Source organism: Tinamus guttatus, unplaced genomic scaffold, assembly GCF_059628265.1.
Source record: "Tinamus guttatus ecotype Peru unplaced genomic scaffold, ASM5962826v1 Tinamus_guttatus_pri_ptg000314l, whole genome shotgun sequence".
Lineage (NCBI taxonomy): Eukaryota > Metazoa > Chordata > Aves > Tinamiformes > Tinamidae > Tinamus > Tinamus guttatus.
Genome location: NW_028288848.1, coordinates 5,788,128 through 5,815,764, shown reverse-complemented (window position 1 = coordinate 5,815,764; position 27,637 = coordinate 5,788,128). Strand labels below are relative to the sequence as shown.

The following is a 27,637-nucleotide window of genomic DNA, read 5'->3' as shown; positions in this document are numbered from 1 at the left end:
AGCTCATGGTGCTCCAGGGGTCTCAGGAGAACAGCGGCAGCCACCAGATTTAGCTTAGTGACAGGTTTCGTTCAGGTCCATTAGGATGTGCTTGTGATTTGCTGGAGCTTTCTAATGTTGGATTTTATCCAGGCCTGACGGGTGTTTTATAGCTTAAATGCTCCAAAATATCACTCCTCAAAACAGAGGAGAGAGGTAATCGAGGAATGCAGCTATCGCGTTGTGCAGGTTAACGGCTGACGCTCCGGAGTTCTGGCTTTTGCCAAGTTTAAACCTAAAATGCGAGTTGGGAATCGAGTCCCCGTCTCCTATCATCCACCCTTGATTCCCTCATCCCTTGGGGGTGAGCGTGAAATGGACAATTCGTGAGGCTGTTAAAGCAGCGAGCAAGGAGGCAGCAAATGTGCGTGGGGGCTGGGAGGGCAGCGTTCCGCGCTTGGGGAGCGTGGCCGGAGCGGCCCTCGTGGTGCCTGGACGGTCCCAGCGGGTCGGGCAGCGCCGGTACCGCAGCCAGCGCGGAGTCGCCGATGAGCAGCTGCAGGACCCGCTTCGAGTTGTACCTCCATTGGCTTCATCTGGTAACTTGGGTTGCTTTTTTCCCCTCTTTACTCCATAGCAGTGGTGTTGAGCCCCTCTGTCTCTGAAAGCCAAAAAAGATCTCAAACATTTGGGTCTTAGGAGAAGGGATGTATAGGAAAGAAATGTTCTGTTTGCAGGCAGCACAGATGATGTTTTTGCTGATTTTGTGCATTTTGCTAATCTTCCTCACGCTTCCCTTGGAATCCCTAGGCGGCTCTTTTCCCCAAAAAGCTCGCTGCCAGGAAATCTTGGCAGGAACGCAGTTAGTTGCTAAAACTCTCCAGCAACTGCTGTAACACGTACGTGTTCCAGGTCAGCTTTGTAATGGAAATTCATTTCCAGGACTTTGCTGCAGTCTTCAAAGCTCCCAGTCAACACATTAGTCCTGTCTTTTCTTTCTTGCCCACTGTTATCTTGTCCTTCCGTACAACCATGTCCTTTTTCCAGGAGCTGTTTGCCCTGTTCCTTGTCTCTCTCGCAGCCTCCTACCTGGCTGGATTTGCTTTCTCCCGACTGCCTCGGATTCCACCTTGGGTTACTCTGTTAGCGCTCAGCTGGTGCCTTGGAGAGATGCTGCCACTGCATAGTCTAGCTGAAGAGGTATGGCAGGTGAAACAAGTGTCACAAATGTGCAGAAAATCATAAATAGGGCCAGAGGATAAATTATTTCCTTATTTTCTTTTACTTTTTGTAGCCTAATCTAGATGGCAGAATCATCTTGGTCTGTTTTTAATGTGGCTTAGTAAGATTCACAAATGCTAAAAGGAAGGCGAAGGCAGTTGCTCTTAGCCCCTATCTTAGTGTGCAGCTCCTGCCTCTTACCCAGGCTGGCCGCCTTCCACCTGCTGTGTGTTAAACATCAAGAAGAGGCAAGAGAGCTTATTTGTGCCATCCCATTGCCTTCCTTCCGTGCCTCCAACCCAGCTCCTCGCATAATATCCAGGTCTACCCACACAGACCGTCCTGCAGATTGTGTTCCCAGATGTCTTGGAGGCGGCTGCAGGCTGAATGTGGCCCTCCAGTCTGTGCTTGGCCAATGCTCAATGTGCATTTCACCAGCAGAGATACCTGGAGGGAGCAGACCTCTCCAGTTGGAGTTGACTGCATCACTCAGTTCTCTTGTGGAGCACAAGCAGTTGTTGTTAGAGGTGCCCAGGAGAGGCCTTAAAAACAGCATCTGCTCTTCTGCTGCCTCAAGCTGACTCTTGCTGCAAGATAAGCAAAGAATTTTTCAGAAACGAATCTTTTTTCCATCTTATCTCGGGGCAGTGTTTGTGCCGCCTGTCCTGACCGCTATCGTGGAAACTGGAAACCAGCTGCCATTGTGCCTGTCTCCTCCTGTCAGAGTCAGCAAGCCAGGAGCAGATGGGAAAGAGCTGGACATGTTGTCTTCAGCATTTTCTCACCATTTTACTCTACAAATATTTAGTAACCTTTTCTGCGGTGTAGTGGGGCTGGGGCTGCAGTTCCACCAACTCTTGAAGTGACACAAACTGACACTGCAAGTGGAGGTCCCAGTCTTCCTTCTTCCTGCTGTTCTGTTTCAGCTGGACTCAGCTCCCTAAAACCAGCCAAAAGCCTCGTGCCGGCACCAGGATGGAAGGAGGAGGCCACATGGGGCTGGAAGAGGCAAGGGCAGGAGAGGACCACGTCCTTTCACAACTTTTCTTTCCTCAGATGTTCTTTGGCCCGTGGCCTGAATCCTTTATATCTCTTTGTTGAGTAGTAGCATCGACCTGTGCAGGATCAGGGCTGAAATGGCAGGATTTGATGCAGTCTGTGCCGAAGGACACACTATAAAACCCAGACCATCCAGGCTGTGCTCCCAATTAAAGCTTCCTCCTGGTTTCCATGATAATGTTGGCCCTGGGAAAGACAGTTTTTCCTGGCTGTCACTCACTGCGATGCCACCATTTGGGAGATGGCTTTTTTAGTCAATGAAAATGTCCCACTTCTCCTTCTGTTTCGAACCAGCTCTTGTGAAGCCAAAGCTATTACCCAGATGCTTGTGAGCAGACACCAAAGCACTTTGCAGTATATCTTGGCTTGCTCCAAGGGGGCTTCCTGCCAGGAGAGCAGTGGCGTTTGCCCAAGTTTACCGTGAACTTGAGGGCAGATTTCTCTGTTCCTACCCTTGGAACGCTGCAGAAAACATGTTTTCCATTTGCACAGGATAAAAGGAGCTTCCCTCAATGGGGCTGCTGATGGCAACATCCCAGGCAGCAGACGTTGCACTTTGTCTTTCTCATCGTCAGGCAGAGGATTGCCCCCGCTCTGCTTTCCATGGGGACGTGTCCCATCCTAGGGACTGCTTTGGGGTTTTGGTTTATTCTGAAGTCTGCACAGAACTGTGGCCGGTGCTCCAGAAAGCAGTTCTTGAAGCTTAGGTTAGCCTGGCGTGTTCCTCCACGGCGGGTAGGAATGTCCGCAGCGAGCTCCTCTTCCCCAGGAAGCTGCAGACTTCCCAGCCTTCCCGTTGGCAGCCGCTGTGCGTGTGCGTGGGAGGAGGTGGCTCTCGCAGAGGACACTTCTCCTCCTGGGTCCCACAGTTTGGAGCTCGCGGGGGGGTTCCCGCTTACCCCGGAGCTGGCCTGGTGCCGGGCTGCAGGTTGGTGGGACTTCTTTGTGGGAAGCTTTGGATATTCCGCCAGGGAAGTCTCTTGGCAAAACTCAGCTCTTTGGCTGTGGCTGATCCCGTAAACACTCCTGGCTTGCATCATTATCAGCCCGTTGGCATCGCCAGTGGATTTGACATCAAATGTAGCAGTGTTTCGCAGAACTCGGCCTTTCCTTGGCCTGGGACATGGTTCAACTTGAGACTCTTCCATAACCCAAGAAAGAGCCTGGAATTGCCTGCAGCGCTGGCGGTCGCCGGTGTGTGTTTAACACCGTGGCCTGGCGGGATGCTTCCATCGGCGCTGTCCATCAGGGCTGTTTTTCCAAGGATCGTGGTTGCTGCTGCCCCTCGAGCTGCAGCCGGTTCTGGGTGGCGGGGTCAGCACCAGGCGGGCGGTGGGGGTTCCTGAGTCCAACACAATTCCAGACAGGCTCCGGGAGCCCTGTGCTTCCAGCCTTCGCTCCTGCTTCCCCGGGCCGGGGCGGTAGCGCAGCAAAGTGCAACAAAAGTGTCCGTATGGAAGGAGGTGCCTGCTGAGCAGCACTGGGAATGTTTTGGGCAACAGCAGAGGCAAATGGAAACCCGTTTTGGCTGGACTTTTCGAGACCCCTTTGTGCCAAACTCCTGCCGCCTTTGAGCGTCTGCTCCGTTTCCAGAGCTGGGAGCTGCCTTTGCTGTGAAGCAGGTGTTGGCTGGTGCCATCGCCGTGTTTGGCCTCTGCTTCCTCTGCAGCAGGCCGTGTTGTTTCTGGATGGATCTGAAATTCCCGTCCTTGCCCTCCTGCCAAGGAGCCGCTCCGTGCCCGGGCCCCCGCTTCCCGCCAGTGCCAAGCCGGGCAGGGCCAGGGGCGAGCGCCCGGCTCGGCCCTGGGCACCCCCCCTGCTCCCCGCTGCTTTTCGGGGGTGTTTCCAGCCGCTCTTGGCCCAGTGTCCACCTCCTTGTTCCGGATAACTGGCTGTGCTCTGTGCGCGCCAGGCTCCTCCGCGTCCCTGTCCCGCAGCCAGAGCTGCCGCCGTGGCCGGGTTTCCAGCTGGGCCGCGGTACCCGGCCTTCTGTGGTGGCCTCGGCACCCGGCGCTGCGGCCCCGGCCACCAGCCCCTTCCGTCCAGGCCGTGCGATGCGCGGGTGTCCCGTCCTGCAGCGTCCCGGGAGGTTCCTGTCCCTGCAGCGCAAACGTGGCGTTGTGTGATGAGGAGGGAGCAGATCCATCGAGCCAGGGAGAGAGGCCAAAGGCTGAGAGAGAGGCCGGGGGCTCCACACTGCCCCGTCTGTGACCGCCAGCAGCTCCTGGGGCGCCTGCTGAGTCGGGAGCCGGGCAATTCCTAGAAGCTCGAGCAGCAGTTAGGGAAAGCGGGTGGCAACGTGGCATTAGCGGGTTTTCCTTTTGGAATTCCCATGAAAAGCACCAGCTCTTGCCCGTTGGCATCGCCCCGTTGCATGAGGACGGAGGTGTTCCTGGCAGCGGGGCCGCCGCGCGAGCCAGCAAATTATAGTCTGTTTACCTAAAATGCCACCCGTGGTTTCAGTAGGATCCCGTGTTAATTTACGATCCCGAAGCGCTGCGCGTTGTTCCTGCCGCTGTGTACAGAGCTCCCGCGCACCGTCCGAGCAGCGGCTGCGCTGGCCGTGACCCTGCTCCGAGCTTGCGTGTCGTTTTGGGCTGCAAAGCGCTTGGGGAATCGCATTGCAGCGAGCAGGGAAGATTTATAAAGAAACGCTTTTTAGCTCTTCTGCATGCAGGCTTGGGTGGGAGCAGTTGTTCCCTGCAGAAGAATTCGGCCGCTGCAGCTGAGGTTGCTTAACGGTGGCAGATGTCCAGGGTGTCTTAACTACCTCGGTGCTGCTCGCTGCCCTTCCAACCGGGGCCTGTGGGAAAGGACATGATAAAATGTGTTAAAAAGCATCTGTTTTCCTAACTGTAGTTAAAAAACCCTGGAATAGCTGGGTGTAATTTTCCATTGTTTTTTAGTTCACGGATTGTTCTTTGGCAATAAGGAGTACCGAGATGAACTGCAGGCCGGGTCGGGTGCTGGGCTTTGAGAAGTTCCTTCTTGCTTCCACAGCTGGCAAGAGCTGAGGAGGCTTCTCCTAGCATGGAATAAAATCCATCGGTGGGAGCCTGCAGGGTGGGGGACAGTGACAGCAGCCGTGTGGCTTCGGCGGGAAGAACCGCTCAGATTGATCCCTGCGCTCCGTGGAAATAGTGTTTTCTAGGGACAAGGTGTTGGGAGGCAGGGAGGTGGTTTGGTAGCTTCTTGGCTCGGTTAGGAGGAGGTGGAGAGAGCACCACGAGCGCTTCCCCCTTCGCGTCCCTGCAGCCAAGATCACGCGCGTCCCCCTGCCCTGGAACCGCAGCCCGAGAGCTGCGGGGCGCCCGCCCGTAACGCAGGGAGCCGCAGCGCCGAGCGGGACGCGGAGCCAGCGCCGGCCTCGCTCGCTGAGGGCTCCGTAACCCGAGCGCACGGCAAATCCAGGCCCTGGGGAAGGGGGTTGCACAAGAGGCTGGAGCCGGCGCTCCGGCCGGGCCTGCCGAGGTGCACGGAGACTTGGGGTGACGGCGCGGGGAGGCGCGAGCGGCTGCTCGAGCGCTCGGAGGCGCCGCGGGGTGCCCGGCGCGCGGCGCTGCGCAGGGCTCGGCCACGCACGTCGGCTGCGCCGCGTCCCAGCCGGAGCGCGTTCCTCATTCCTGAAATTCCCAAACTCGTCACCTTCCCTCACCCAGCCCCTAGCCAAGAATCCAGCGCCGACTTGAGAGCTGTCACGCTATGGGAAAGCTGGACCTGGGGTTTTTACTAGGAGGGAAAAAGGCAGGTTTATATCACAGTGTAGAATGACCATGATGAAAATGGGCCTTAGTGCTGGGACGTGCTAGGAGTTTTTATTTTGTACCTTTGGAGTGGCAGAAGCCTGACCGAGAACACAGCTGTGTTGTGATCTCTGCTGAGGAATAGTTGCTAGGCCATACGTGTTTATAAAGGGGGAGCTGTCGTGATATTTTTATCTTTAAAACCCAAGTTTTCAAAAGATGGACGTTTTAAATGCATCTGAGTGCGTTAGAGGTATGGGCTGTAATTGCATGAGATAAAATCCTCGTCTGGGGTGAACACTGTGGCTCTTCAAAATACATCTCTGAAATGTTTCTTCTAACACACACGGGTGTGAGGAGAGACTGGAGGAGAAGGGGCGTCCTTTGGCATGTTGGAGGGATGGAAAAAAACAAGGAAGTGCCCTTTTAAATTCCCTTCCAAGGAGCATTGCAGCCGCTGGGACAGGGCGCAGAAACCCGCCAGGACCATGAACCAAGCACAAGTTGGGTTTGAAAATTGAAAATTTTGGCGGGGTGGGTGGAGTGGTTTAGTTTAATTTTGGATAATTTAAGACTTTGGCTAAAAAAAAAAAGTTTCAAAATATTTTTAAAACTTTTACATAAAAGGAGTTTGTTTTTGCTAACCCTAACAATGAAAGAATTGGGCTAGAAATTAGCAGTGCAGACAAAAGCAGAGCGTGGGGCTGGGGCCTCCTCCTCTTCTTCCTCTCTCTCCTCCAGGCTGAGGTCGGGCTGCCTTTTGTGTCCTGAGGGCTGTTTTCAACCCCAAGGGCTCTGGGAGTCGGGTTGAACGCGTGTTACTGTTCTCTTTGGGTTTTGGGGGGCTAGAAAATGCCATAACGATGGGATGGGATGGGAGATGCTGGGGGAGCTGACGTGTGCGTACAGCTTCCCGGCCCCACGTGGGCTCAGCAGGGCCGTGTCCCACGGGGGTGCCCAGCACAGTGTGCGGCTCCATCCCGGAGCGGCGCGGGGTTCGGAGCGGGACTTCCCATGGCCATCCCGGCGCGCGTGCAGGGTGTCCCGGGGGAGGCTGCAGCCCTGGCGCTGGACTAACGTGGCTCTTCCCGGCGTGTCCGCAGGGTTCTGGCTCGTGTGGGCCATCATCATCATCCTGAGCTGCTGCTGCGTGTGCCACCACCGGCGCACCAAGCACCGCCTGCAGGCCCAGCAGCGGCAGCATGAGATCAACCTCATCGCCTACCGCGAGGCCCACAACTACTCGGCCCTGCCCTTCTATTTCCGTACGTAGCCCGCGCGGCCGCTCCGGGAGCTGGGGCAGGCGCGAAACGGCGCGTGGCCTTGACGGGAGGCGGCGGTGGCGGTGGCTCTGCCCCTGCGGCTCACGGAGAGGAGAGGGGTGAATCCAGGTTTCTGGAAACACAGGGGCTTCCTGGGCTCCAGAACTGACCCACGGCAGCGCCAGCCTCTCACAGCATCGCTGCAGCCATTGCGTGGCCCACGTGTGCGATGCTTCCCTGGGAGCTTCCCTGAGCTGCTCCCAAAGCAGCTCCTCCAGGACTGGCCCTTTCTTCCTCAGCCCTGGAGACATGCAATCACACAGGGAAAACTGCCGTGCTATCTTTAAATACTTCTGTTACTTGCTGATTAAGTCTGTTTTGCCCATATAGAGTATTTTGCTGCCTCTTAAGGAATAAATAAAATCTTTCCTGAACTGAGGGGTTCCAACCGCAATAAGCCAAATTCTCCTGCCGCTGCTGCCAGTTTATTCTGACCACCCCAGAACGACTGGAGCCAGCACTAAAACCGCCACCAAAGAACCATGATCTTAGCTTTCCTGTAACCGCTCGTGTCTTTTTGTGTTCACACAAAGATGTGGGAGGTGGAATCTCTGCTCTTGGAAGCAGAAGCTCCCTGGAGCAGCCAGCGTTGGCGAGGGCTGGCAGGTTATCCCAGGGCTCCCAGCAGCTCCCTGCAGCCTCTCTCTCCTTGGGGTGTTTCGCAGGGCTGTGATGGGGCTCAGCAGATGCAGGGGATGCCCTAAGTGTAGCCCTGGGAGCCAAATCTTGTTGCCATTACGGGCTGGGTCTGTTCCCCCCTGCATTGACTTTTGCCTCACTACAACAAGAAATATCTTGTTCAGTGGGAACACTGTTCAGCAGGAAGGTGCTGGGGGTGGCAAGTGATATATTGACCCACACGAATGCCGCGGTTTCCTGCGATAAGCCGATCATGAAATAACTTCTCCTCCCTGCCTCCCGTTTTCGTATTTTTTAGGATTTTTGCCAAATTACTTGCTACCTCCCTACGAGGAAGTGGTGAACCGCCCGCCCACCCCTCCGCCACCCTACAGTGCCTTACACCAGCAGTGCGTCGCGGCCGGCAGCGCCGTCCCCGAGGCGCCGCGCGGGCTGCAGCCGCCCCCGAGCAGCCCGGCGGGCCCCGGCGGCAGCGGCGGCGCCGGCTCCGCGGGCCTCGGCGAGCCGCAGCCCTGCGCCGCGCGGGGCGAGCGAGCGGCGGCGGCCAAGATGCAGAGCGCCGAGCCCGGCGGCACGAGCGCCGGCGCCGAGCTGGAGGAGAGGGCTGCTCCCGAGAAGGACGCGCAGGGCAAGGAGGGACTGCTGAAGGGGTACAGCTCCGAGAGCCTGGAGCAGGGCGGCGCCATTCCCGACGCCAAGGACAAGACGCCGGGCCGGCAGCGCCGCTTCACGGGCGACTCGGGCATCGAGGTCTGCGTCTGCAACCGGGGCCACCACGACGACGACCTCAAGGAGCTGGACGGGCTCATCGACGACGCGCTGGATGGGCCCCTGGACTTCTGCGACAGCTGCAGCGGCCGCCCGCACGGGGACGAGGAGGAAGGGCTTTTTAGCGCCTCGGAGGAGCAGCACCGCGAACACAGCCACCACCACCTGCCCCGGCAGCCGGTGTGCGTACTCTTGAACACAATAAACGAGCAGGACTCTCCAAACTCTCGTACCAATAACTCCCCCAGCTAAGGTGGCAGAGCGCAAGGGAGAATCTGGGGAAAAGCAAGCAAATAAATAAAGGTGAAATAGAGGATTAAAACTTCAAGAGGAGGAAAAGGTGATACAACTTTACTTTTTTTTTTTTTTTTTGGCTTTCTTTCTTTCCTCCCCCTCCAATAGAAGTCGGGGACTGTCTATCCCCGAGGGCCTGGCTTGTGAGGGATGGGTTGCACTGGGTTTCGAGTTGGTTAATGGTGTCCCCGCAGCTGCACGAGGCGGGGACTGTTTCTCAATGAGACCCTCTGACAAACGCAACTTTCCCGATGGTGATCCTGGTGACGGTTAGTATCAGTTTGTTGGGTTTAGTTTTCCAAAACACTGCTTGGTCTCGCAATCAATAAAGCTCAGCAAATCTCACCCTGGGAGGATGCGAGAATCACCACAAGGCTCCGACCTCCGGGTGTCTTCCCAGAAGCAGGCGGCTTCTGACAGTGCCGGCAGGCAGTAGCCCAAGAGTTCTGGCTTGGTTTAGTGCTCTTGAGGCATTGCGGATTCCTTTCTACTTCAACTCTTGTTGTTGGTGTTGATGACATTAAATTTTTCCCAAAGCTGATGAATGACTGAACACATCAGCCCTGTAACCTCTGGTGCTTCAGTGTTTAAGACAGCAGGTAGGAAGTTTCCCACTTGAAGCTGGTAACTGAAGGACCAGTTTCTTCCAGAAGGAGCGTTAGTCCGTTACAAGCTGTTTGGAAAGAAGGTTTGTAAAAGTTTGCCTTTACTTGTAATTTTTCAAGACAAATGTATTCCTCCAATGCCTCCAAGAGCACAGTTAGAGGTAGATTCCAGGCAGCTGGGCTGCCTTCCAAGTACTGTGGTCTCCGAACGACCTTTTCCCGGTGTGCTGCAAAAGGGCTTGGCTTTATTTTTTTCCCTTATTTTTGCACCCCGAGAGCAGCACACTCGAGTTAAGATGACAAATAAAGAACAGGGCTCTCTTTGGCCAGCGTGCCTTCAAGCTTCAGCGATGCATGTTGAACAAATGGAGACGAGAGCTCCGTCCATTGCGAAGGGATGACTTTCCGTGTAGATGTGGAAGACCTGTGCAGTATTTTTTTTTCTCTTTTGATCCAAATGTTTGGTGCAGTTTAATGTTGACCACTTAGAGGAAATGAATGTCTGTTTTCTTTTTTTTTGTTTTCTTTTTTTTTTCTTTTTAATGGTGGCAACTGGCTACTGTATAATGTCTGTGAGCGTGTGTGTGTGACTGCAATCCATGCATGCGAGTCCTACTGGTAATATGAAAACCTGCTGTAAGACTGCAAGAAAATTTACTGTAGCTTTGCTTTAATAAACGGTAGAGATTTTGTTAGTAATAACCCGAAGGGGAAAAAAGAAAAAGGAAAAAAAAAAAAAAAAGGAAAAGCTGACACTCACATTCCCGGGAGTGCTCGCGCGGAAGGGAGCACGGTTCAGACGATGTGTCTTGTGCTCGGGTTTTCTCCCCTCTCCCTTTTATAATTATGGTCATCCAGATCATTACTGTCACAGGGGAAGAAAAAAAAAAAGAAAACTGAACTCGGACATACTCAGATTTGATTTGATTGAAAACCAAAATCAGTTTTAAATAAGTTGGAAACCAAAATATAACGCCTTTTCTGATAACTCGCCTGCGTGTGTCCTTTTGTGAGCCCTGGGCAGTTTCCTCGGGGCAGCCTGTGCTGGGGCTCCTCTTTGGCTTCACGGGGGTTTTGCAGCCCCGGCTGGACACGAGCGGCACAACAGGGAGCAAGGCGCCAATCTCGGGATTTGGGGGGTGCCAGTCTCGGGCTTGGGCCACGCACGTGTCTGGAGGGGGAACTCGGGCTGATACCAGCAGGGTGGCCTGAGGGCGCACGTGCCGCTCTGCCCTTCCCTCGCATCTGCGCCGAGGGCCAGGGCGCCCTTCGGAAGCCGCTTGATCCTGCGCGTTAGCTGCGCTCGAACACGCAGGGCTGCGGTTGGGCTGCGGGAGGCCTCGTCCTCGGGGGATACGTGCGGTGGTGGCAGGAGCGCCCGGGCTCCCCCGCCTGCCCCCAGGGGCAGGACCCGTCTCCCCATAGCACAGCCCCACTGCGAAGCCACAGGAGGGGAGCTGGGGAACTCATTTTCTTGTTTTCTGCCCTGAGAATTCCCAGCTGCTGTGTTGAGAAGAGAACTGAAGAGCTTCAGTGCCGCCCTGGACGTTCCGCACGTTTCGTCGCTCAGTTCCTCACACGGCCGAGGGGCCGAGCGGGCGCGCGTCCCCGCGGAGCAGGGGGGTTGCTGCTCTGCCCTGGGGCTGCCTCGCGGGGACCAGCGTGAGGCCCCTGCCAGACCCCCTTGTTGCTGCTCCTGCCTTGGCGGCCAAGGGCCTTGCGCAGTTCCCGCAGACACTGAGGTACCGCTGGCAGCCAAGTTCCGTGAGTTGATGTTTCCAGGTGTAAAATGCCAGGCCCGAGCTGTGCTGGGACTGTTTTCCCACTCCGTGAGGTTTTTCGGGTTTTTCGAAACCATAAAGAGACAAAAGGAGCCCAAACTGCGTCCCGAGTTTCTGCTGCGCTCCTCGTGCTCGCAGTGGGAAGCTGAGGGGCAGAGCGGAGCCCCGCCGGCTGCAGGGAAGGAGCAGCGGGACCGGGATGGGGCTGCTGCCCTGCGCGTCCTCCCGGGCAGCCCTGCTCTGCGTCCGCGCGGGGAAAACCGGGGCAGGCAGAAGGCTCCCAAAGTCTCCTGGCGCTCGTCCTGTGCCCTGCACACGCTGTGTCCCTGCACGTTTGTGCGTTTATTGCTGTTGTGATTATTTTCCCTTTTGTTTCCTGCACGCAGGAAGAGCCTGGCCGGGTGAGGGAGCTGCTGCGGGGCCGGGGGCGTTTGTGGACCAGACTTTGCCGCTCCGCTTGTTTTCGCTCACAGAGCAACTGTGTTCGCGCTTACCCCTGGTGCTGGGCCCGGCACGCAGGAACCCGCAGGTGTTTCCAGCGAGGACCCGGCCCCTGGCGCGAAGCAGCCCCGTGCCCCTGACCCGTGTTACACGTTGGCTCCTCCGAGCTTTGGACCCCCGTAAAGTGTCCTGAACGCGGGGTTGCCCTGGGGGACTCCCTGGGCAAGTGTGCTCAGCAGCACGTGCAAGCAGCACGTGTGTAAAACAGCCGGCAGTGGAGCAGAAAGTTGGGGTGAGCAGATTTTTCTTCTGTTTTTCTGTCGGCTTTCCTGCCTGCTAGGGAGAGATAACGCACAGGGGAACGAGGAAGGGGAGGGGAGTGTGGAGGTTGTGCCGGGCTGGAGAGGTTTCCTGCAGTGCCGGGGTTGCACCATGGGCAGCGGCGCGTGGAGGAGCTGGGTTGTCCCTCCCAGCTCCAGCTGCTTTGCCTCGGGGGCTCGGAGCTGCAGCTGTGTCACTATTTAGTTAAACATTAAAAGCCCAGTAATAGAGAACCAGAAACCTAATCGCAGGTGCCCTCCACGGCAGCGCGTTTTATGGCAGAAGCGAACGCGGCCTTCCGTGTTGCCGCAAGGACGTGTGGTGCGGGGGGCACCCGGCCCCGGGCTGGGGGTTTGGGACCGCTGGTGGCTTCTCGCTGTCCCCAAGCGATGGGTTTGGCTGCTCTCTGCCTCGCTGGGCGCCTGCGCTGCCCGCTGGGGATCAGCCTGGGGCCAGGCTCCACCAGCACGAGCGGAGCGCGGAAAAGAGCCCGTGTCCCACCTGGCCTGCGTCCCGTGCCTGCCGGTGTGTGTGTGCGTGCTTACAAGTACATACATGTGTACATACATGTGTGCATGTGTAAGTGTGCCCCCGCATCCAGCCATGTGTGTGCACATGTGGGCCTATTTCTGTGGGCAGGCAAAAAACGGGAGAGGAAACCGGTCAGGAACTGAAACGGCAGCAACTTTTAAGCTTTTTCCTACTCCCTCATCCCCTGCAAGGAGCTGGCAGTGAGCGGGTCCCACCTGGGGGGCCGGCACAGCCTGGGCTCTCCGTGCAGCCGGGTGTCCCCCTGGGCAGCTCCTGCCTCAGGTTTGCTCTCCCAGCAGTGGGGAAGGCCGGGGACACCCGTGACCCAGCCTTGGTTCCAGCCTCTGAGCAAAGCATGGGGCTGCATCACGGGGGCTGCCTTTCCCCTCCGCTCCCCACACGGGAGGGTCCTGCCACCTGCCATCCCTGCAGGGGCCTGTTCACGTTGGTGGCCCCGCGGAGGGGCAGCCCGGGGCACCGGCCTCTCTGCGCAGCCCTGCACCCGCAGGAGGTGTCGGAGCTACCGGCTGCCTGAGGTTCCTGCCCACCACTCCCTGCCCCAAAAACCAGGAGAGCCAAGGGCTTGAAAAGGCTTTATGGGGACCCCCCGCGCCCAGGGGACCGGCCGCAGCCCGGGGCCCCATGGGCGCCCTCGCTCCGGCCGTCCTGCCCCACTCCAGGACTCCAGGGCTCGTCGCTGTCACGGGGCCGCCCGCCAGGCCTCCCGCAGCCGGGCCCGCACGCGGAACCGCTGCACCTGCAGCACGACGCCGAACTTGCCCTCCAGCGAGGGCAGCGGCTGGCCCTGCGGGCACTCCAGCGTGAACCTCTGCAGCACCCACGCCAGGAAGAGGAAGAGCTCCATCTTGGCCAGGACTTCGCCCAGGCACACGCGGATGCCGGCCCCGAAGGGCAGGTAGCTGGGCGAGGGCGAATGGATGTGCTGGCCCTGCTCGTCCAGGAAGCGGCCTGCGCCAGGGGAGGCACCGCTGCAGTTAGCGGGATCCGCTCCCTGCACCCGAGACCTGCCCGAACTCACCGCACGCGTCCCTCCCACCAGCTGCGAGAGCGGCCGCTCGGGAGCAGCAGCAGCACCGATCCCCAGCCGGGAGGGATCCCACCTCCCCACACTGGCTGTTTCCTCTCCTGCTCTTTCCCCCTCACCACGCACTGGGGTTGAACTCCTCGGGCTTGTCCCACTCCTTCTCGTCGTGGTGCACAGACCAGAGGTTGATGATGACCCTGGCGCCCTTGGGGATGGAGTATTCCCCGATGCTGCGGAACAAAGATGGAGCGAGAGGGTCAGTCCCTGGCACGGTCCCTGCCCGCATCCTGGCTGTGCCCCACACACGTGGTCTCACCTGGTGTCTGCAAGGGACACGTGCGGGATGAGCAGGGGGGACACGGGCCGGATGCGCAGCACCTCGCTGATGGTGGCCTCCAGGTAGGGCAGCAGCGCGCGGTCGCTGAGGTGGGGGTGACGGGCCAAGCCGATCTTCTGGTCCATCTCCTCCTGGATCTTCCTCTGCACCTGAAAGGGGGACAAGGGGAAGGGCTTAGTCCTGGAGAAGGGGTTCCCACATGCATGGGGCCTCCCCATGGCAGTGGTGTCTGTCTGGAACCGCCAGCACAGCCCCGGTGGGAATCTGGGCAGAAACAAAGACTCACGCTTTGATCCTGCTTGCTGCCAAAGCCTGGCCTCTGCACACCCCAAAACCCTCCCGATGCCCCCAGGCTGTCCCATGGGCTGGGCACAGGACCTACCTCAGGGTAGTGAAGCAAGTAGAGCACAGCCCACTTGAGCACGGTGGTGGTGGTCTCCACGCCGGCCCCGAAGATGTCCCCCACCGTCATGAGCAGGTGGTCGTCCGTCAGTGAGAGCCCCAGCGCCGGGGCACTGCCACGCTCAGCGCTCAGCCTCACTTGCAGGAGCGCGTCCATGAGGTCCCTCACGGTGTCACCGCAGAAGGCTTCCTGCCAGGGGCCGCACGTGAGCCGTGCTGTGCAGGGCATGTGCCCCATGGCCAGCACCCCAGCGTCACCCCATCCCAGTCCCACCACCACCTTGTGTTCAGCAAACTTCTGCTGGAGCAGCTGGTCCCTGACCTTGAGGCACCTCTTCAACAAGGCCAAGTCCTTGTTAGGGAAGATCTGGGCGGAGAAAAACATGGTCACACAAAGGTCTCCAGCTCAGCCAGGTGTCCGCAGGCACATGGACACCTCTTTGCACACACCATAATATTGTCTTTGTGGAACACCTGTGCAAGGACCCCTCTAACCCTGAGGGCTCAGGTAGCCGCATCTGTGAGACACATCCCACCCTGCTGGGTGAGTCCTCCGCACTCACCTGCAGCCAGGGGAAGATGTCCACCAAGCTCTCCTTGGCCACGGTGTCCACGATGCCCTGGCTGTACTCCAGCATGGCCTCGAACTCGGGGTCCCCGCGCTGGTACGAGGAGTTGAAGCACAGCGAGCAGACCACGTTGGTGACAGCCCGCGTGAGCTCCGGGGCCACGTCCAGGGCCGTGTCCTGCGCAGCGCTGAGCGTCTCGCACAGGGATGCAGCCTCGCGGCAGACTGCAGGGCAGGCGAGGGAGAGATGTGGGAACTGAGGGGCCCAAAGCATCACCAAGGAGCAAGAGGGGGTAGTTTGGGGTTCCCGGGGCAGTTGGGACTGGGGCTGCCTGGCCTCGTGCTGACACAGGCGATGGAGCTCGTGTCCCTCTGGCAGAGCTCGGTGCGGGGAGCAGCCCGGGCGCCCCTGCTCACCTCCAGCCGGGGCTGAGCTCACAGGGATGCAAAGGGGCCGAAGGGACAAGGCCCAGTGTCCCTGGGCTGGGAAGGAGCGGAGAGGACAAGAGAGCGGCAAGGGCTTTATGTGAGGCACAACGCTCCCTCCTGGCTGCAGCCGGGAGCCCGGGAATTCGTGTTTCCCAGCTGTTAGTGAACAGCTCCGCGCATGTTCCCAAGGCAGTGGGGACATGCACGGGGCACAGATGTGTGGCCACGCTCGTTGCCAGGCTTGGCCTAACCCCGGGCCTCAGTTTCCCCAGGTGTCAGTGAGCGAGGCCAAAGCTCTGGTCACATGGAGAAGAGCGCGAGAGGCCACGTGTCAGGGAAACACTCGGGAGGGGAGAGAGCAGCAGAGCCCCGGGCCAGGCAAACTGCAGGGCGCCGAGGGGCTTGGGCTGAGTCTCGGGCCAGGGGCACAGAGAGGCTGATTGAGCTGTCACAGTAGCGCCCTGGACCCTCTTCCCCATCCCAGATCAGCCACCCCTTGCTTCCCCGAGGCCTGGGCAGAAAGCAAAGCTTCAGCTACGGCCACGTGCAGGAGGGAGACGCGAGAAGGACGGAGTCCCCGCAAGCCCCTGCTCGGGTGAGGGAGTCCCCAGGGAGCACAAAACGGCCCCCTCCCCGCACCCGCACGCGGGCCGCGGCGGCGCTGGTGCCGTCGCGTGGTGCCGGGGCCACGGGCAGGCTGCGGAGGCGCTTACTGATCTTCTCGAGGGCGAGCGAGCCCTCGCCGAACATGGAGAGCGCCGCGTGCACCAGCTTGCGCTGGAACTTCCACAGGGGCCCGTAGCTGGCGAAGGCGATGTCCTTGCCCCCCCGCGACAGCAGGTCCGTGGTCACCTGCGCACACACAAGGGCAGGGTCTCTACATGAGACGGGGCGAGGAGGGTGGCTTGGCGCTGCTGCCCCCCTCCCTGGGGCCGCCTGGGGCAGTGGTTGTTTTGGGAGGCTTCGCCCAGTGCCCAGTGCTCTGGGCAGCAGTGCCATGCAGGATCAGCGCCGGGCCGAGACGGGGTCTGCGGGTGTGGGTGACCAGCCGTGGCATTTAGGGAGCAACGGGAGTCTGTTCCTCGCGCCCTGCTGGTACAAAGACCCATGGAGAGCTCACAGAATGGCAGCAGGACTGGGGTTGGAAGGGGCTGCTGGAGATCATCTAGTCCAACCGCCCTGCTGCAGCAGAGACACTCAGAGCACGTGGCACAGGGTGGCATCCAGGCGGGTTTAGAAGATCTGCAGAGGAGACTCCGCAACCTCTCTGGCAAAAGACCAGAGCAAGGACCCCACATCCCCTGCTTGCCAAGATGCAGCCCAGCCCGGGAGGATCAGGCACCCTTGGGACGAAGGATGTGTGGGGCTGGGTCCCCATGGTGCTCCCCCCTTCATGGCGCTGCTCCGGAGGAGGACGGGGAAAGGAGACCAGCTGCTGCCGGGAGCCGGGTCCTTCCCCAGGCCTTGCCAGGGCTGGGGCACCCGGGCCAGGGGGTATCCCGCTGCCCTGCGTGTCCAACTCACGGTGCGGGGCCGCCCGGCGAAGGCCTTGCCCTTCCTCAGCAGCACCTCCTTGGCGTGGCGGTAGCTGTTGACCACGACGACGTAGTGGGAGCCCATCCAGAGGGCGTAGAGGCTGCCGTAGCGGCGCTGCAGGCGCCACAGGTGCAGGTGGAGCTGCGGCTGCCCGGCCAGCTGCAGGAGGCTGCCCAGCAGCGGCAGGGCAGGCAGGCTCCGCGGCAGCCTGCGGCCCCCCGCGCGCCGCCGCAGCAGCCTCCGCGCCGACAGCAGCGCCAGCGCCAGCAGCAGGGCGCCCAGCAGCAGCATGGCGGGCGGCTGCACGGGCACGGGGGCCCGCGGGGCCTTTATAGCCCCCGCCGCTGCCTCCCCTTGACCCGCGGCGTCTTATCTGTCGTGGGAAGGAAGCTGCACGCTGGGAACGCTGCCAGCCCCAGCAGCTGCCAGCCCCGGCACGGGGGCTCGGAGACCTCGCGTTGTGGGATGCCGGATCCCCAAGGCGTCCCGGGCAGCTCCTCGTGGCACAGGGACGGGAGTGGAGGGGGATGTGGGTGGCCGAGTCCTGGTGTCTGCCCTGAGCACGGTGGCCGTGACTGGGCTTGGGCAGAGCGTGGGGGCCTCCATCCCGGCGCTGGAAGAGGCCTGGGGCACTGGGCAGCACTGGGGGCACTGGGCAGGTCTGGGAGATGCTGAGGGTGCTGGGGAGCGCCTGGCAGGTCTGGGGAGCACTGGGCTGTTCTGGAAGATGCTGGGGAGCACCTGGCAGGTCTAGGGGGCACGGGGCTGGTCTAGAAGATGCTGGAGAGCACCTGGCAGGTCTAGGGGGCACGGAGCACATCTGGAGAGCACTGAGAGGCACTGGGGAGCACTGGTGGCAAGGAGGAGCATGGGGCACAGCTGAGGCCACTGGGCAGATCTGGGGGCACTGGGCCAGCCTGGGAGGAAGTGGACAGGCCTGGAAGCACCTGGCAGCATGGGTCATGTGCAGGGGCACTGGAGTCCTGGACATGTCTGATGGCACCGGCCCGGCTGGGGCAGCGGGCACTGCAGAGCAGCTCTGGGGACACTGGACAGGTTTGGGGAGCACTGGGGGACAGTGGGAGGCGCTGGAGAGGCCGGGGGGGCACGCGGCAGCCCTGCGCGTGTCCGGAGGGCCCGGGGGCTGCTCTGCTCTGGAGGCGCTGGGGGCTCTGGACAAGGGGTCCAAGCAGGTGGCATCGCGGGGCTCCTGCGCTTTCCGACCTCGCTTGAGCCCAGGCGCTCGCCGTAGCACCGCCCCGCAGCGCCGAGGCGGGGCTCGGCCAAGATGGCGGCGGCGTCAGCGGCAGGGGGTGCGTCGGACGCGCAGGCCCGTTTCGGCCACTCGGTGAAGGGGCTCCTGACCGAGAAGGTGACGAGCTGCGGCACCGACGTGATCGCCCTCACCAAGCAGGTGCTCAAGGGCTCTCGGAGCGCCGAGGTGAGCGGGGCGGCCGGCCCCGGGAGCGGCGGGGACTACAGGGCCCAGGCTCCACCGCGCGGCCGGCGGCGTGGTGCACGCCGGGAGCGGTGGTCTGTGGCCGTGTGCGGGGGCGCAGGGCACGCTGGGAGGTGTAGGCGGCGTGAGGCACGCTGGGAGGTGTAGTCCAGGCGCGGCGGGACCCCGAGGCGGGCCGGGACGTCTTATCCGGCGATATCAGAGGTGACAGTGCGGGGCTGGGGAAGCGCTGCGGCCTCCCCGGCTCTCCGCACGCATCTGCCGTGCGTCTGCTCAGCAGCCACATCGCGAGGTCCCAGCCTTTCATTTCTGTTCGTGTCTCCTGCAGCTCCTGGGCCAGGCTGCCCGAAACATGGTGATGCAGGAGGACGCCATCCTGCACTCGGAAGATGTAAGTGACCGTCTGCCTGAGCAGCAGCTCCTGCTGGGAGGGTGGTGGGGACTGGGACGTGGATGTGTGAGCAGAGCCCTGGAACGAAACATGTGGATGCAGGTAGAAGGGCTGGAAGCCAGAATAATTCAGTGATTCTTCAAACACGTCTCTGGCCTTCCTGCAGCACAGGTCAGCCATAAGCTGGGCCTTGGTCTTAACAGAAAGCAAGAAGGGGTGTAGGCTGAGGAAAACCCTGCTCTTGTGCTCCTCGCTGGCAAGGAAGAAGTGAGCATGGCACCCATGGCGGCTGCTGCTGCTGGTGCTTCTGTGGCTCTGCAGCGATACCGTGATGAGCGTGGCAGAGGAGCTCCCGGGGCAGAGGGTTGCTTTTCTTTTTTTTTTCCCCAAGAGTTATGTGTCAGTCTGCTGAGATTGTGGCAGGGAACTGTTACTACAGAGCACTTTGGGACTGCCAGGAAAGCAAAAGCTCTGGAAGCTTCCATTACTTTCAGACCTCTTGCCCGGCCGTTTGCCGGCTGAGATTGCTTGTAAGAGACATTCTTTCTTTGTCTTGTTCTCCACAGAGTTTAAGAAAAATGGCCATAATAACCACGCATCTACAATACCAGTAAGTAGGGGTGTAATGTGCTCTGTGGGGTGCTGAGCTGGTTCCTTCACCCCATTTCCCCCTTCTTTAAGACCCTTTATAGTGGAGACTTTGCACAGAGCCCACTGAGACTGATCCCTTTTGAACAGCTCCTCGAAACTGGGCACAACCTGGAGCTGGGATCCTTCAGCCCTCCTAATTCCTCTGTGGAAGTTGGAGCAGTTTCTGGCAGTGAGCTGAGATTTCTGCCTCCTCTTTGCTGTGCACCAGCTGTCCCGTGAGAGTGTGTGATGCCCCAGGGCTAAGAGGGAGAAGCTGGTGCTGTGCACTCTGGAGTTAATGCAATAATACCAGAGTTTTTCCCTTTGTAAGCCCTTACCTCTTTTTGATCAACAAAGCATGAACCCTAAGATGATTTTTTTTAATACTCCTTTCTTTCCTTTTCTTATTTAGGCAGGAAGCAATTCAGAAAAAGTGAGTACCCAGCTGAGGGACTGCATGGAAAAACTGGGAGCTAGTGTGTAGCTCATGGGAAAGGGAAGAGTGGTGGAGTGGCATGGAGGATAATGCAGCTAAAGGGGTTTTGCAGTTGTGTTTGAAGTTGCTGGCACAGCAGGATAGTCCTTTGAAGAGATGAGAGCCTGGGTGAAGCAATGATTTATACTCAAACTTCTTTTTGTTTCATTAATGTGATAGAGCCTGTGTGCTTGATAGGTGATGAGAGTGCGTAGAGCAGAGCTGTCTGCTTATGGGCGTGCAGAGTAAGGTTTGCCTTGTGCTTGTGGGGATATGGAGGTTGGCTGTGGGACCCCAGGGTTTCCCTTTTCTGTTGTGCCAGTTTTCAGGTGCAGGCAGCACAGTGCAGGTCTGGGGAGCAAATCTCACTGTGAATCTCTTCTTTGGTCCCCAGTGTCGAGCAATCATCAAACCTACAGGACCAGCTGAGTCACTTGCTGAAATGAAGCGTAGCTGAAGTCACGAGGACGCCTTGACGGGAGCCTCGCGCAGCCATCAGTCCTTTCCCCTCCCGAGCCTCCGGCTGGCTGGGGCTGGGTATCAGCTGGGATAAACACGGAGTGTCTGTTCCCGAGTGCGCGGTCCCTCTCGTGTTCCCGTCCACGCCTGCACCTCTAGAACGCATGCCTGCTCGCTGCATCTCATCGGGACGAACGCAGCACAAACTTTCCTTCCCCCAGCAGCTCCTGTGCTCGTCACTTTCTGTGTCTAGCGTAAAGTGCTCGGCCTCCGCCAGCACTGCAGGCATCCGAGTTGTTTGGCTAACACATGGCCAGCATGTGTCTGACCTGGCCGGCCAGCCCAGCATCCAGCACGTGGTGCCCCGTCTGTCCAAGGTCTGACGTCTTTTGTGGCCATGAGAGGACGGTTTTTCTTCCTGTCCCTAACCTCTGCTCAGTTTGGAACCATCTCCTATGAGATGATGGAGGGCTGGTTGTGAGTACAGGAGCAGGAATCATAAAGACAATTTTTTTGGACACATTCGTTTCCCCCTGTCTGTCTCCTCACAAGAAATGCAGAAAATAGAGCTGTGGGTTTTGTATACAGGTGCCTGCAGTTGGATGCTGCTGCTTTGGCACGGAGGGGATCAGTGCAGTTTTATTTAGAGCTTGCGCTGATCGACATGCCCTAAATGCTCTGGTGGGCGAGAGGTGCTTCAGTGCAGGCTGGGGTGCCAGTCCCAAGGCGGATTCTTAAAAGCAGGAATCTGGGCACGCACGCTCTGTCCAGCTGGTTTTATTTGATAAGCATCCTGTTCTGAGGTTATCTTACTTTCAACAAAGCCAGAGTTTGGAACGTCCTCCCCTTGCCAGCCCATCTGCGCTGCCTTTGGCCTTCAACTGCATTCTTATTCCTGCGTTGCTGCTCCAGCTCTCAATTAAACAGCCTTGGATGTGTTACATGTTTGTATGGGATTGGGAAGGTATCCAAAGGCACAGCTGGGAAGTGGGTAGTTGGGGGAAAGAAAGCAAAAAGAGAGAAAAAAAAAAGGGCAAAAACCCCTGCAAGCCTGTATGTTCTGTATGTTCCCTTCTGAACTGTTGTGTGTATGGGGATTAGTGGCTGGGCTCCTGTTCACTTCCCAGAGAGCAGTATTGGGCCCAGGCTATAAATACTGTGTCTGGTTTTTGTAAGTCACTTATCTGGAGCACTTGCAGCGCACTGGAAGCACTTCATTGCCTGAGTGTGCTTTTCATCAGCTGATAGGACGAGGCAGATGGATAGCGGAGATCAGCCCGCCACATTCCTGTTGTGGATCTGCAGCAAAGTGCTGCAGGATTCCAGTTCCCGCGAGGCAGAGCTGTTTCCCGGGCTGGTTCTGCCGTCCTCTCCACGGCTGCTCGTAGGGGCCTCACCCTGCGGCAGCCTCTTCTCCTTTTAGCCCAGGCTAATCTGGGGAGCCCAGCGCTGCTGCTGCTTCTCTGCTCTCGCGTGGACACAGCAGAGGAGGGTGTAAAAAGCTAAAACAATTTGCTTTACTGCAACAAAAGGCTTGTGTTTCTATTCACTTTCTTCTTTTTTAAGCCCCTAACCCTTTTCTCTCCTGCGTGTGGTTGTGTTGTGGCAGAGAGCAGGGTCTGTACCCTGTGCATGGCGGCGCCGGTGGCTGTGGGCCCGGGCTGGGGCCTGGCTGGGCCGGACTCGGTGCCGGAAGCTGGTGCCGGGGGACATGGGATGCCGGGGCGGAGCGAGGCCCGGCTGGGGCAGAGTCCAGTCCATTCCCGAGGCAGAGGCAGTAAGGGGGTCCCCAGCACCCACACGGGGGCTGTTCCTGGTGTGCCCCTCTGGGGCTTGGGAGCCCCTCGGGTGGGATCTGCCTCATGGGAAAGCAGTGTGCGGTTTGGGAGGGCTCAGCTCGCGCTGCCCTGCGGAGCTGGGTTCAAGAGGCTCATTTTGGGGGAGCATCAGGCTCCCGCAGGGACTGGGGTTGTGAGTCCCGCTTGAGTGCAAGTTTGGGGTGTCCTTGGGGCTTGCCAAGGGGAAGAGCTCACAAGCTGTGTTCCTCTTGTTGGGGGGTCAGGGCCTTGGGGATGGCCCTGGCGCGGTGCCCGTCACTGCGGCATCAGGTGCCAGCCCCGCATCCCCGGTGCTCTCCTCGCAGTGGCGGCCCCGGCCGGGGAGCAGATCCACCGAGCAGTGCAGGTGAGGGCCGCGACGGGGCGGGAGGGACGAGCTCAGCACCTCCGGGTGCCCGCTTGCCAGCCCAGCTTGCTGCTGCGTGCAGAGGAGAGGGGACGCGGTCAGCTGTACCTGGGTGGCACCTGCGTGTGAAGGAGAGGGGACACGGTCAGCTGTACCCAGGTGGCACCTGCCCTCCCTGCCTCAGGATTACTATGGCAAAGAGCTGCGGAGCTCGGAGGACCTGAAGACCATGGCTTGCGTCACGCCAGCCCAGCCATTGCCCTGGGCAGCCAGGGAAGCGCTGGAGCGAGTGCATGAAGAGGTGGCGGCCAGGTGGGCACCGGGGACACCCCGCTGGGAGCGCAGGTGCCCAGGACACGGCGCCAGCCTCGTGCCCGTCCCCCAGGTACTACGGCTGCGGGCTGGTCCTGCCCGAGTGTCTGGCGTCCTGCTGCGTGCTGGACCTGGGCAGCGGCAGCGGCAGAGACTGCTACGTGCTCAGCCAGCTCGTGGGGGAGAAGGGCCACGTCACCGGCATAGACATGACCGAGGAGCAGGTATGGCCCGGGCGTCCCTGCTCAGAGGCGCCTGAGGGGGCTGACCTGGCCCTCGGCTCCCGTTCAGCTCCCTTCGCCACCACAGGTGGAGGTGGCGAAGAAGCACCTTGCCTACCACATGGACAAGTTTGGCTACCGAGTGCCCAACGTGGACTTTATCTGGGGCTTCGTGGAGAAGCTGGAGGACGCCGGGCTGGCCAACGAGAGCTACGATGTTGTCGTGTAGGTACCACGTGGGGACATGTGCCAGGGCTGTGGGCAGGGACCCGCACCTGCGTCACCCAGGCTGCTTGCATGTTTGAAACTGTGTTTTGCTTCTCCTGGTGTCCAAACAAGTGTCTGCATCCTCTCCCCAGCTCCAACTGTGTGATCAACCTCGCGCCGGACAAGAGAGCTGTCCTGAGGGAGGCCTACCAAGTGCTGAAGGTACTTGCACCCCAGCCTGCCCCTTTCTCGGTCCGTTTCAACCCCAGTTGCCATCGCTCAATGGGATGGTACCTCCTTTGCTCCCTCACAGCCTGGGGGAGAGATGCACCTCAGCGATGTCTATGTGAGCGGGCACCTGAGCGAGGCCGCACGGGCACACCGGGTGCTGTGGGGTGCGTAGGCGCTCCGAGGAGGCGGCCGCCGCCGGGCGGCCGGTCCTGCCGGTGTGGGTGCGAGCCTGCGGGCGCTGTGCCGTGCCAGGGGAGTGCCTGGCGGGAGCGCTGCGCTGGACGGAGCTGTGCAGCATCGCGAGCGAGCTGGGCTTCAGCGCCCCGCGCCTGCTCTCCGCCAGCCCCATCGCCGTCCGCCACCCGGAGCTGCGGAGTGTCACCGGTGGGCACCGCGTGGGGAGCCGACCGCCCACCCGCGACCTGCACGCTGCCATCACCGCTCACCGGCTCTCCCCGCCAGGCAACTGCCGCTTCGTCTCGGCCACGTGCCGCCTCTTCAAGGTGCCGCGGGGCAGCCAGGCTGGGCCGGGCCAGGTGACCTACAGCGGTGGCATCGCGGGGCACGAGCAGGAGCTGGTCTTCGACGTCAACTTCACCTTCAAGGGAGGCGCGCGGGGCCACGAGGCCGGGCTGGGCAGGATGCTGGCGGCATCCCGCGCGGTGTCAGGGGATGAGCCGTGGTGGAGGGCGCTGGGGGCGGTTGGTGTGGGAGCAGAGGGACCACAAAACCCAAGGGAGCAGTCCCTTTGGGGTGAAAATGGGAAGGGGACCTCTGTGGGGACACACGGAGGGGCTGGAGCCAGCTGCTCTGCCAGCTGTGGGGTTTTGAGGGGGGTTGGAGGGTTCCTGGTCAAGCTGCGCCCCTGCTTTCACCCCCCTTGGTGATGGCTGGGGTTCTTGGGGCTGCAGGGCCCTGTCACTGTCCCTCTGCTCCCAGGCAGGAAAGAGGGTGGACGTGGATGCTGACACGGCCACTATCCTGCGGAGCTCCAGGTTTGCGCAGCACTTCTCCATCCAAGACGGCAGGGCAGACGCGGGTGCTGCGCCGCCAGGCTGCTGCCCCAGGAGGATGAAGGTTGGTATCCTGCACCTCCATGGATTGTTTGGAGGCTGGGGCACACATGGGCTTGGCATGGGGACACTTGTGCCCGGGGCTGAGCAGGATCCCGCAGAGCAGGGTGCGCGGTGGAGGGCATCTAAGAGCTGGCGTGAGCAGGGCTCCCAGTGCCTCGAGGCACTCTTATCTGCTGGAGACCTCTCTGCTCCTCCTCATGGATGTCCCTTCTGGCTGCTGCTGGGCAGGCGGGGGCCGTGGCATGGCAGTTTTGGGGAGGTGAAGGAGATGAATCCCCACAGCTGCACGTCCCTGAAACGCAACCTTGTGCTTGGGGTGGGAGGGATGTTCTCAGTCCTGGTCCAAGCAGGAGGCATTTCTCAGATAAAAGCAGAGCGAAGGTCCTGGAGGAGCTCTTGGCATCCTCCTCACAGCAGCGAAAAGCAGCTGGAACGATGCCCCCACACTGCAAGCAGGGACTGCCCTTGCATTAGCTACAGCAGGGTTGGCTGGGGCTGCCCTTGGCTGCAGCAAGGGAAGATGCTGCGGGGAAACGCTGCTCTCCTGCTTCCTGGCCACATCCTGCCTTGGGTTGTTCTCTGCCCCCAGGAGAGGATCTGCGATCCCTTCGAGCTGCTGGAGCAGCGGGCTGCCCCGGGACCTGCCTGCCGCCCTACCAGCGCCTGCGGCGCTCGCGGGTGCTGCTGAGCGGCCAAGCGCAGCCAGCGAGTCCAGGGCTTGCAGCACCTGCGGCACGTGGCTTTCGCTGGAGGGCAAATAAATGGCTGAGCTCGGACCTCGCTGCATCACTCAAGGTCTGGCAGATTGCACACAGGTTTGGCTGTAGCCATGTGCAGTTATTTAGTCCAAAGAGCAGCGATGTTTGCAGAAGGCAGCTTGGAGAAGCAGACGTGTGAGGAGCTGTGCAGGGACTACCCTGTGGCATGGACACATTGGGCTGGGCCCGGCTGCAGCTCGAGGGCTTTGGGAACCCACAGCCGGGAAGCAAACACTTCGGAGAAGCAAAGAGCCATAGCGTCAGGTAGCCACAAGCAACAAGACGCTCCCTCCTCGTTTCCATCTTGCTGCGCTTGCCCCCCACATGCAGGGAGCCCTGAGCATCCGCAGGGCAAAGTCTGTGCAATTAGCACACCTCTGTGTGATTAGCACCTCATTTCTGAGGCTGCAAATGAGCCTCTCGCCATGGCTGTGGGAGAGGAGGGCCAAGGGAGCTCAGCCAGGCCTGCTTTTCCATGGAGAACTTGAAGGAGATCATGAGGCCCACCGGGCTGTTGCTGTGATTTGCACAGGAGATACCCGAGTTAGCGCTGGTGGCAGCTAGGCCTGGCTGAGCTCGACATGCCCCGGCGTGGGCCCTGTCTCCGTTGCGTTTTCTAAAGCTGCCAGAGAGTAGCCCCACTCCACGAGGTGGGATTTTCTCCTTCTTTCCTTGTGCAGAGCTGCCGCACTTTATAGTTTCCTCCAGACTCCACCTAGTGGAAAAGCCCTGAGTAGATTTTTGCAGGGAAGGCTGGAGCGGCAGCTGGCCAGGTCTGGAGGAGGCTGAGGAGCACAGGGTGTCGAGGCTGCCACCGGAGGAGGCTTGAGCTCCTGCCGGCCCCACCGGGAGGCTCGTGAGGTGTGAGGCGAGTGGGATGGGAATAGCGGGCTGCACAGAGGCTCTCAGTGCAGGAGGTGCTGCTCAATACCCTGTATCCAGCTGCTGAGCAGCAAGTGTGGCGTGCTGAGGGGTGCCGGGAGCACCACAGGCACCAAGGGCCTTTCAGGCATGGTTCCTGTGTGAGGAAACTGTGTGAGGAGCAGCGGTCAAGGAGAAAGACCAGGTGAAGTCCTCTCTGGTGAAGGAGAAGGTGAGGAGGTGACACTTCCCAACCCTGGAGACCTGACTGTGGAGGCCAGCAGGTCTGCAGTGCAGGTGAAGACAACTGGCAATGTTGCCTGAGCCCTCGGGTTAGCAGATGAGATTAGAAACAGGGATTTGGAGATCCCTTCAGATTGTGGGTGGTGGGGCTGCATGGGGCCATCTCATGGTCGAGGTCTCACTGCACCATCCCGGCAGCTGCTTCCCCAGCCCGCTCTCCATCCCACTGTGATGGTGTTTCCACCCTCCTTGCACAGTAATTTTCCACACCTTGCTCTGGGATTGACCAAAATCTCCCTCTCTGCTGCTTAAACAGCATCTTGCATCCCCCATCTCACTGTGTGAGCACACAAAGACTTGTGCTAGGAGGATTCTTTTGCAGACGATGATAAAAATTTGCAAGATGACGGGGATAGGGAAGCCTGCGGTGCAGAAACATTTGGCAGCACCCTCTGAATGATGGGTCATTCAGAGGCGCCTCCAGGTTAAAATACTGAAGCCAGTAAAGATGGCACCGTGGTGTCCGATAAACCCATCACACTGACCTCCCTACGAGCACCAGCAGCGAGGCACGATGCTCGCTCGGCGCCGTCCCCATGGGCCTCCTCCTCCTACAAGAGTTAATCGCTGACCTAAAAATTAGCGGTTGCCTTGGTGCTGGGGATCATGATCTGATTATGTTGGCTTTGTATAAACGGCTTATGGTGCCAATCAGCGATACGTAGAGGGAAACCTCTGCGGGGCCCAGCTCCCCCAGCCTGCACGCTGCTCCCTGCCCAAGCGCATGGGAGCAGAAGCCGAAATTTGGAAGTGTTGGCAAGGACAGGGCTGTCCGAGGACTTCCTGTGTTGTATCCTTGTATCCCCAAAACACGTGGCCTGGTGAGTTTGTAACAAGTTAAAAAAAAAAAAAAAGGCCATCAAGGAAGATGCTAAAGAAGCAGCACAAAGCAAAACAAAATCCATTTAGAGCATCATGACACAAGAAAAGATAGTGAGTTAAAGATTCCGATTCAAAAAGAAACATAGGCAACTGCCAAGGATGCTCTGAAGCAGCTTGTCTGATGGGTTCCCGGCAGCTCTACAGGGATAGGAAATTCCGACAGTGGC

General features: G+C 59.5%; 4 protein-coding genes across 5 annotated transcripts in view; 3 read left to right on the top strand and 1 right to left on the bottom strand.

Moving 5' to 3' along the window:
* The window catches only part of WBP1L (WW domain binding protein 1 like), a 55,460-nt gene extending 44,842 nt beyond the window's left edge, over positions 1-10,618 (top strand). For both annotated transcript variants that reach the window (XM_088528669.1, XM_088528670.1), the window contains exons 3-4: positions 7,106-7,267; positions 8,262-10,618. In XM_088528669.1, coding sequence (XP_088384795.1) covers positions 7,106-7,267; positions 8,262-8,983 — 884 coding nt within the window. In that variant the 3' untranslated portion in view covers positions 8,984-10,618. The remainder of the gene's footprint in view (positions 1-7,105; positions 7,268-8,261) is intronic.
* A 2,786-nt stretch (positions 10,619-13,404) lies between these two features.
* On the bottom strand, positions 13,405-17,312 carry CYP17A1 (cytochrome P450 family 17 subfamily A member 1). Its single transcript, XM_010211972.2, has 8 exons — positions 17,010-17,312; positions 16,199-16,337; positions 15,052-15,281; positions 14,769-14,855; positions 14,469-14,678; positions 14,066-14,235; positions 13,876-13,979; positions 13,405-13,673 (listed from the first exon to the last, which is right to left on the bottom strand). The coding sequence occupies exons 1-8, from the start codon at positions 17,310-17,312 to the stop codon at positions 13,405-13,407; spliced, it is 1,512 nt and encodes a 503-aa protein (XP_010210274.2).
* Positions 17,313-18,286: 974 nt separating this feature from the next.
* BORCS7 (BLOC-1 related complex subunit 7) lies at positions 18,287-20,494 on the top strand. The gene is made up of 5 exons (XM_088528876.1): positions 18,287-18,462; positions 18,809-18,871; positions 19,438-19,481; positions 19,914-19,934; positions 20,371-20,494. The coding sequence occupies exons 1-5, from the start codon at positions 18,310-18,312 to the stop codon at positions 20,420-20,422; spliced, it is 333 nt and encodes a 110-aa protein (XP_088385002.1). The 5' UTR covers positions 18,287-18,309; the 3' UTR covers positions 20,423-20,494.
* Positions 20,495-22,155: 1,661 nt separating this feature from the next.
* Positions 22,156-25,354, top strand: AS3MT (arsenite methyltransferase). The gene is made up of 11 exons (XM_088528875.1): positions 22,156-22,212; positions 22,579-22,619; positions 22,804-22,931; positions 23,005-23,155; positions 23,241-23,377; positions 23,512-23,581; positions 23,673-23,754; positions 23,843-23,974; positions 24,053-24,199; positions 24,534-24,667; positions 25,256-25,354. Coding segments are annotated over exons 1-11 (1,122 nt in total). The 5' UTR covers positions 22,156-22,211.
* The last annotated feature ends 2,283 nt before the right edge of the window (positions 25,355-27,637 follow it).